At 40.0% G+C, this 9,262-nt stretch overlaps 1 protein-coding gene across 1 annotated transcript in view; it reads right to left on the bottom strand.

The window, feature by feature from the left end:
- Positions 1–439: 439 nt before the first annotated feature.
- fam184aa (family with sequence similarity 184 member Aa) overlaps positions 440–9,262 on the bottom strand; it is a gene marked incomplete at both ends in the record, with an annotated part of 56,634 nt that continues 47,811 nt past the window's right edge. The window contains 5 exons of the mRNA XM_080023882.1: positions 440–445; positions 754–873; positions 3,156–3,260; positions 6,877–6,994; positions 7,997–8,143. Of these exons, the coding sequence (XP_079880008.1) occupies positions 440–445; positions 754–873; positions 3,156–3,260; positions 6,877–6,994; positions 7,997–8,143 (496 nt within the window). The remainder of the gene's footprint in view (positions 446–753; positions 874–3,155; positions 3,261–6,876; positions 6,995–7,996; positions 8,144–9,262) is intronic.

Raw genomic sequence — 9,262 nt, 5'->3', positions numbered from 1 at the left:
CTTGCAACCCCCAACTCACTTGAACTACCACTAACGAGGGCTGGCAAACGATTCAAATAATTTATCGTATAATATTTGTGCTGTTAATGCCGCTTAATCCCAATAAAAAATAAAAAAATGACCCAAATTGTAACCTCAAGAGAGATCTTTCTATTTAAAAAAAAAAACGCGGTGCAAAGAATAATAGCCATAGTATGATTTGATTATTGAGAATAGGAACACAAAAATGAATCTTTATCAAACTGTATTTAATGGGACCATAAACAAGCTGCCACCGATCTCCTAACCCTTTGGCTTTAAGACAAAGGCAGTGTAACATGAAGCATTTCATATTTAAACATTGGCAATTAAAGCAGAAAAATAGCGCGAGACGGCGCCTTCTGCTAACACACTCGCCATCTTGGCACTGGACACACAGGGAGGAAATTGGTATTGGCCTTCACGTCTGAAACCGGATAAAATGGACAGAAGCGAGCAAACTTCCCAAAAAACTGAAGTGTCCCTTGGACAAAAATCGAGGCAGATGAGCTCTCACCTGCGACAGCTCTGCTGAGGATGAGGAGCATGAGGAAGAGCGAGGCTCGGCAGGGCATGGCGTGAAGGATGAACAGGAGATGAGGAAGAAGGAGGAGAAGAAGGAGGAAGAAGAGGAAGAGGAGGAGGATGCCGCGGGGAGGAGAGGGGAGGAAGGAGGCTCTTGGGGGCCGGGGCCGGGGCTGTCCTAACTGGGGGCGAGTGGCCCCTGGGTCCTACCTCCTGCACCTCTTCTCCCCCCTCCCTCTCGTGACTCGGGGCAGGGGGGCTGACGAATCGCAGAGCTGATTGGCTAGGGAAGCTGGAGAAGCGGTGCCCTGATTGGCTGCCTGTTTTTAACTACAGACACACACACACACACACACACACACACACACACACGTACAAATTCCACTTGAAAAATAATTAAATAAATAACGGAAACTATCTCTTGTGTTGCAAGATCAAAATTGCACAAGGTTTCACAAGTCTTGCATCACTAACTTTTAGTCGCCATAATATTAGCAGAGCTCTATGGGTTTTGGGACGTGCTGTGATGTTTTTAGTGGTTAACAGGATAGTGGTGTGCCGTGGAATTATATCACTGTAAAAAAAAAAAAAGTGCTGCGGGAGAAAAAAATGTTGGGAAACACTGTTCTTTAATGCGCAGGGAAAACGTGTGAATGGCGCACAGAAGCGAGGACTTATTTATTGCAGAACAGGTGCTGATTTGCCACCCAAGCCCCTTGTTCCACATTGGGAGTCATTCAAAAACGTTTGAATGTTGCTTGAAAAGCTAAAAAGCAGTCGGAATTGAAATGACTGGAGAAAGGGCTCCACAGCGTAAACCCCCCCCCCCCGGGTCCTGTGCCCTTGATCCTTTATCGAAAGACGGACCCCGCCAGCGCTGGTACTTCCCCTCTCTCTCTCCCTGTAAAAGCCAAACTGTGCCGCAGTGAAGAGGGATGGAAAGATGATGAAACCAAGCAGCAAGAGGGCGAGAGGCGAGGGAGGACAGAGGAAATCCGACACGAGAGGGAGAGGGAGAGGGAGTGGAGGACGGGGTGAGGGTTCCGAGGCTTCATTTCAGCCACACTCCAGACTACGTGGGGGGTTAAAGCGGGAGAGGGAAAAAAACAACTTGTGACGTGTGTCAGGTTTGAACCTTGATTGTTTTTCAGAATCGCCGAGTCAATTTCGTGAAACAACTTGACAATACGTTTTTGATAAAGATCATTTGGTGTTTCTGTTGAAAATAATCAAACTGCAGTAGGGCTGGACCTCCAGCACCGCATTTTAAAGGGAAAAATCTCCCGGGTTAAATTTGAAAAAAATGTAAAAATTGCGATTAATCACGATTGATTACTTTTAATCGTTGAACAGCCCGACTAATTAAACAAAAAACTTACAGAATATAAAAGCAGATTAACATATAAGAGGAGGTACAGTCTACTTCACCCATGGCTGTACGGTTTGTGCGGTTTTCTTTTGTATTGCATTTACAATATACACTACGTATGAATTCCATCTTGTCCATGCCAGTGAATGTCAGTTCCCTCCAAATCAGGATGGCGTCCAAGGCTCCTCGTAGTCTAGGGATCGACCCCTTACCAAATTCATGCATTACACCGGTGAAAGTTCAAATGCGCGAGTGCATCACATGCCTTATTCGGACACCGGTGCATCTGTCACACGGGAAAAATCACTGTTTTTTTGTTTTTAAATGCATACCACACATGCATCAGGGATGACTAGTAGTATAAGCTGCAGAAAAAAGGTGATTTGTGCAGTGTTTGAGATGCTTGTGTCTTTATATACTGTATACTGGCTGTCAAAGTTATGTTGTAAAATGACCCGGACGGCGGCAGGGTTAGGGTTAGTGAGCTGCTGTTTTAATGGTGGGCTAGGGAGCGCCTACAAAGTAACACGACAGTTTTCAAAGTGCAGTTTTGACTTCGACTGCAATACTTTTTTTTTTAATGATGATTGAATTACAAGCATTTGAATATGAAAGGCCTCATGTTACACATACTTAGTTTTATATCCGCAAGGTTGGCCAGGGACTCCAAAGTGGGGTCTGCAGTCCCCTAGGGGTGCCTTAGGAATGGCAGGGGGTCCGCAGCAAAATCATTATTATTTCATACATTTTATTTTTTATTTTTTATTTTAGTAGTTTTTTGTTTTTTTATTGTTTTCCACGTCTTCATGGAACATTTCACGTGAACAGGCTTGTTTTACGGGATCAGTGAAAAAGAATAGAAAAACTATAGTGGCTTGTTTATGGTGAAAATGTCACGAAATACATTTTTATAAAGATTATTTTGTGCTTCTGCTTTTGTGCTTCAATGATCAAATCATAGTATGGCTATAACTCAATGTTCTTTTTTTAGGGTCAAATTTGGGTACGTTTTAGTGTGATTTATCGCGATTAATTATTTTAATCATTTGACAGCCCTATTATATATATATTTACTGTATATATATAGTAAATTACTGTGATAAGACATTCTTTGATATCACTGAGCAATCAGCAAATGATTCAGAGCAAAAAACAAGCGTTCTTAGCCTCAGGGTCCATAAACATCTCAGGTTTTGACTCCTTCAGTTTGCATCTGGAACCAGAAGGAGAACCACTCACTCACCTTGATGAGGGGGTTGATGACGCCCACATTGGCGCTGGAGTTAAACACTTTGTTGAAGCCTGTTTCTCTGTTCACCAACTCCAGCTGGTAGAACTTCTTGTCGTCCTATTAGAAAACAGCGTGTCAACAGGTTGCAGACGGCTGGAGACCAGTAACCAGTCACCAGAAAGGAACTGGGTCTGTTTCAAAGCTCTGGTGGTCTGAACAACGACGATATGTTTACATGCACGACACAACAAAAACAAAGGAAAAAACAACAACATGGATTTAATGATCTTGATCAGTGACAATGAAGTAATAATTATTAGAATTAATAATTGCTGGAAGATATGTGGATTGCTCTGATTGCTTTTCTTTAATTATTTAAGGTACGTGGAAACCATTATGAACAATGTTGCATGGTGTTAAAATCTATCTAGTATACTTCAGCATTTTGAAATTTTTCTCTTAAAGCCCCACACTTGTCTTATAATATATAATATTATATATAAAATATATATATTATATTTGTATCATATATTATATGATACAAATTGTAAAAATATCTAACGAATTTAAGAAAATCCAGAGGAATCATTAGCCTAGACACTAATCTGTTAACACAGGGGTTCCCAAGCTGGGGACCGCGCCCGCCTGGTGGTCTTAGAAGGAAGGTTGATTTTACACATGTAAGGATAGTTTTTTGTTTTATATATATATATATATATATATATATATATAAACTCACCCTCACTAATGAAGGTAAGTTTTATTTTTGCTGTAAAATTTACGTTTAAAACAGATCATATATTTGTGTTGCCTAATATTGCACTCTACACAATCTACGCAACTGTTTATTATAGGCAGATAATTCTCACACACATATATATATATATATATATATATATATATATACACAGTATATATATAAAACAATTTTATCATTTACTTTAATTCTAATTTGTTTTCTTTTTTCGGGGGGGGGGATCCTCAGCCAGAGCCTAGTCTGGCAGGAAAAATGTTTGGGAACCCCTGAGTTAGCACATACCTAGTAACACCACTTGGCCATAGTAGGTATGCTACAAATTATTATTATTTTATTTCTATTTTATTAAGATGGATGATTTTTAATTTTGTGCTTGCATTGTATTTGCGTAAACCCCCCCCAAAAAAAGAAAAAAGAAAATCACGTTGGGCAAAACGTAGCCCAAGAAGAACGATAGCATTGAGGCAAATAGTTTCATCACAAATGTTTTAATGAAAACTTTTTTTAAAGACAGGTTTTTGTCCTTTTCCAGTAAAAAAATGACAACGTTTCAATACATAGGATTCCTCTTGTGGACCGGTGCTTATTCTTAAATAGAATAATATTAAATATAACAGTTATTTCCATGTAAACAACCAGTCAAAGTGGTCACATCTTGTTGAATCGCTTCGTTAGAAAGACAAAATTGATGAATGCTAAAATGATTGGTATGTGCTGTATATATCGATGCCAATAATATTGCATTCTTTTTATTAAGTTAAAAATCAAAGGGCTTTAGAAGGTTTTTGATCAAGGAAGATTTCAGTTCAATCTTGGGGGCCTTCTATCAGTAACCCCCGAATAACCCCCCTTCCTCCGCACCGGGAGTTCATTTTGTATATCTGCACATGAACTTTTTAACATTTATATAGATATGTCATTCTAAACTTCTTGAATTGAACAGTCTGAATGAATTGATTTTGTTTACAGATTCATTTATATAATTTATGGCAGGTGTGTTACAGTAAGAAATACTAACCTTAGAACAGGAAGAGCTCATCTGAGATTGAGGCCATTTTTTAGTGTTTTCAATTCAATTCCAATCCAATCGAGGAAAATAGAAAAGAGAATATTTTCAGTTTGGGAAACACTTTATTTGGAGCAAAGATAATTAATGCTGAACTCAGAATTAATATAGTATCAACTTAATACTTCACTTAGTATCAACTAGTGATCAGTCGAGCTGATACTATTCCACGTCAATGTTACGTAAGTATCAACTTAATACTTCATTTGGTATCAACTCAATACTTAACGTAGTAACAACCTAATACTTAATTTAGTATCAACTCAATACTTAATTTAGTCACAACTTAATAGTTAACTTAGAATAAACTTAATACTTAATTTAGTATCAACTGAATACTTAACTTAGTAACAAATTAATACTTAACCTAGTAACAACTCAATACTTAACTTAGTATAAACGTAATACTTAACTTAGTATCAACTTAATACTTAATTTAGTATCAACTTAATACTTAACTTTGTAACAACTTAATACTTAACTTAGTATCAACTTAATACTTAATTTAGTATCAACTCAATACTTAACTTAGTAACAACTTAATACTAATCTTAGCATAAATGTAATACTTAATTTAGTATCACCTTAATACTAAACTTAGTATCAACTTAATACTGAATTTAGTATCAATTTAACACTTAATTTAGTATCAACTCAATACGTAACTTAGTAAAAACTTAATACTTAACTTAGTATAAACCTAATACTTAATTTAGTATCAACTTGATACTTAACTTAGTATCAACTAAATACTTAATTTAGTATCAACTCAATACGTTACTTAGTAACAACTTAATACTTAACTTAGTATAAACCTAATACTTAATTTAGTATCAACTTGATACTTAACTTAGTATCAACTAAATACTTAATTTAGTATCAACTCAATACGTAACTTAGTAACAACTTATTACCTAACTTAGTATAAACCAAATACTTAATTTAGTATCAACTTGATACTTAACTTAGTATCAACTAAATACTTAATTGAGTATCAACTTAATACTTAATTTAGTATCAACTCAATACTTAACTTAGCAAAAACTTGATACTTAACTTGGTATCAACTAAATACTTAATTGAGTATCAACTTAATACTTAATTTAGTATCAACTCAATACTTAACTTACGGTAGTAATAACTTAATACTTAATTTAGTATCAACTTAATACTTAACTTAGTATCAATGTATCAATGTACTACTTTACTTTAATAACCAGAAATATAAATAGAAACTGATCTTTCCTTAGGGTCAAATTTGGGAATGTTACAAAATTGTGATTACTCATTTAACAGCATTAAAATACATAAATAAAAATATAAACCCAGTCCTTGAACATTTGCCCCATTCAAACGCAGTGAGACGCTGCAGCTGCAAAATTGCGAACCTATCCTTTAACCCCATAGCGTTTAACTGTGATGTAGCCAAGCGTGTGATTACCATCGACTCTTTAATAAAACTGATTATCAACCATCAGTCGATGCAATAAAACGTTATGTATCAACATCGACTACAACTGTAAGTCGACTTATCGTCAGCTGACACTGAGTTCGGTATCAATTAACTTTGGAAAAGCCAAATAAAGTGTCGCCTAAGTTTTCCTCATCACATTCCTCCAACCAGGGTTAAAACACACCGCCAAACAAACTCTTCACACTCGCTCCATATTCGCTCTTAATTATAAAAAGGCCGAGCATCAAAAATCCATTTTTCACTCACATAAATACTTAATATGGCACGGTGCAGAATATCCTTTCTCTGGTTTTCCAATTTACTCCTTGCTCTTGGGTCGTCCATGTTCCTTCTATATACCTTAAGTTGCAATATATAGTTTTTTCTCCCCCTCCCTCCATCATTCCTCTCCATACCCCTCCCACCTATGCCTCCGTCCGGGTGTGTCTCTACGCACCACTAGCTTCTTGACCAGGGCTTCGCGCTCCGTGACCATGCCCCTGAGCTCCGCTATCACCTGCAGGTCCTCCGGGCGGCTCTCCCTGTTCCGGAATTTCTCCTCCGTCCCCTCCAGCCTGGAAGACGCAACGATAGACACAATCGGGTGGGTTGCAACCGATAATCATTTCTTATATTAATGTAACATGATTTTTAGCTATTATTTATCTATTATTATTATTTTTAAATCTTTTTAGATGTCAGTTTAGGTTAGAATAGAGAGCCAAATTCTTACACAGAGACATGGACATACGGGTGGATAGATAGATAAATAGATAGATAGATAGATAGATAGATAGATAGATAGATAGATAGATAGATAGATAGACAGATAGATAGATAGATAGATAGATAGATGCAGATATATACAGGTACTCCTCACTTAATGACAGAGTTCCGTTCCGTGCGGGAACGAGACTGAGATTGAGACGGTGATGCGGGATGAGATGCTTGACGCTGAGACACTGCGCACGCGGCGCGCACGCCGCAGTATTGTACAATACCGACTGGTCAGAGAGCTGGTCGTAAGCCGAACGGTCGTTAAAAAGGTAGGTTGTTATGTGAGGAGTACCTATATGCGTTATAATGTCCTCTAAATATATTTTAAATGAAGGGTAGCTTGCGGTGCTAGTTTTGTCAGACAACCTGACGGCGCCACATGCTGCCACGCCCTTATGGGCTTGCATTTTTAAGCAGCCCATCCCTCCTGTTTTGCTGCCTGCTTTGCTGCCTGCTTGCTTGCTCATTCATTCTGCATGCTCTTATTGATCATTTTAAATTAAATCTAAGAGTTGTCTTTCAGAAATGTCCTTAAAATGAGATGACCTATAAGTATACCATACATAAATTGGGAGGTAGCAAGAAAGAATAAAATAAATTGAAAACTACAACAAAATGCTATGACTGATATCATATCATATCATAAAGTTAAGATATATTACAGCATTAGCTATATAATAATCATTCAACTGCTTAGCAGTCATTACACAGCGTCGCCACTAGAACTAATAATTGTAACTAAGGCTGTAACAAGCTTCTGTGATAATTGACACTTTACTTTCCATCCCCAAAGCACTCACAGTATTTGCAGGGCTGAGATCTTGTCCTTCAGGACCTCCTGGGCCTTGTTGAAGTCTGCCAGCATGATGTGCGCCTCTCGGTGGTGGGCGACGCTCAGCTCACCCAGCTCCCGCTCGTGCCTCTTGGTCAGGTCTTGCTCGTGGGCCCTGTAGCGGGGAGAGAGAGAGCGGGGGAGAGGGGGACAATGACAACAATTCTCGTTTAGTTTTAATTATAATCAGAATCAATTTGTTCCGGCTGGTGCATTTACATGTACGAGGAATTTGTTGCGGTGGGAAGTGGTGTGTTTTTCTACAGACGATTATCGTTTAAAATAAGCTTTACAGTCTGAAGAAATGGATAATAAAAATATATCAAAAATACGACTACTAATAATAATAATAATAAAAGAAAATGGAATATAAAGTAAAGTTAAATAAACAGAAACAGAAATAGTCAAACATATAAAAATATACAGAATTGCCCGTCGCGCTCCTGCCCCTCTTATCCCACTCATATGAACTTAGAACACATACACTTGCACACCAACTCTACTCTGAACAACACTCCACCAGACCAGGGTCTGTGGGGCCGGAAGGTTGCGAGTGAATCGGGTTCGACTTGCTTGGAGGACTCGCACCCCAACACCCCGCAATTTTAACTGCAACTGCCAACAGCACACATTGAGCACTGGGGTTACCCGGGGTGGCAGGTCGCTGGTGGGTCGGTGTGGGGGGCGTGGTTGGCCGGGGGTCGGCCGGGTGGGCCCCCTGCCGGCTGGGCTGGAGTCTTAGCGGCTTGCGCCTAGTGGTTTATGGTGTGCTGAGACCTGGTGGGGCTGCGGAGAGCGCCGCCGGGTGCCTTCTGGGGCCCCTGGGGGGCCGCTTGCTGTTGTGGGTGTGGCTTGGGGCCCAGGGGGCGGCTGTCGGCCTTTGCTCCCGCTGCGCGGCTTCTCCAACATCCAGGTGCCTCGCGCTCGCGGCTGGATGGGACGTCCGGCCGCGTGGGCGCGGGACCTGGATCCGCACCTGTGGTCTGTGCCTGGCATCCACGGCCCGGGTTCTGTACCTGAAGCCTGCGGCTGCATCTTGTGGCTGGACGTGGGGGTGGGTTGTATGTGTGCGCCTCAGGGATGCAGGGTCTCCTCGCTCTCTTCGGGGCCGGGCGTGGGTGTTGCTCAATCGGCTTGCGGTTTCTCTGGAGGCTGGGGGGTCTTCTGTGGCTGCAGGACGGGGTGCTCGGGGCTTTCCTGCGGCCGTGGGGTTTCTGTACGGCTGAGGGACTCA

Source organism: Zeus faber, assembly GCF_960531495.2.
Source record: "Zeus faber genome assembly, chromosome: 2".
Lineage (NCBI taxonomy): Eukaryota > Metazoa > Chordata > Actinopteri > Zeiformes > Zeidae > Zeus > Zeus faber.
The sequence above is the reverse complement of the archived record's forward strand: the minus strand, read 5'-3'. Positions and strand labels throughout refer to the sequence as shown.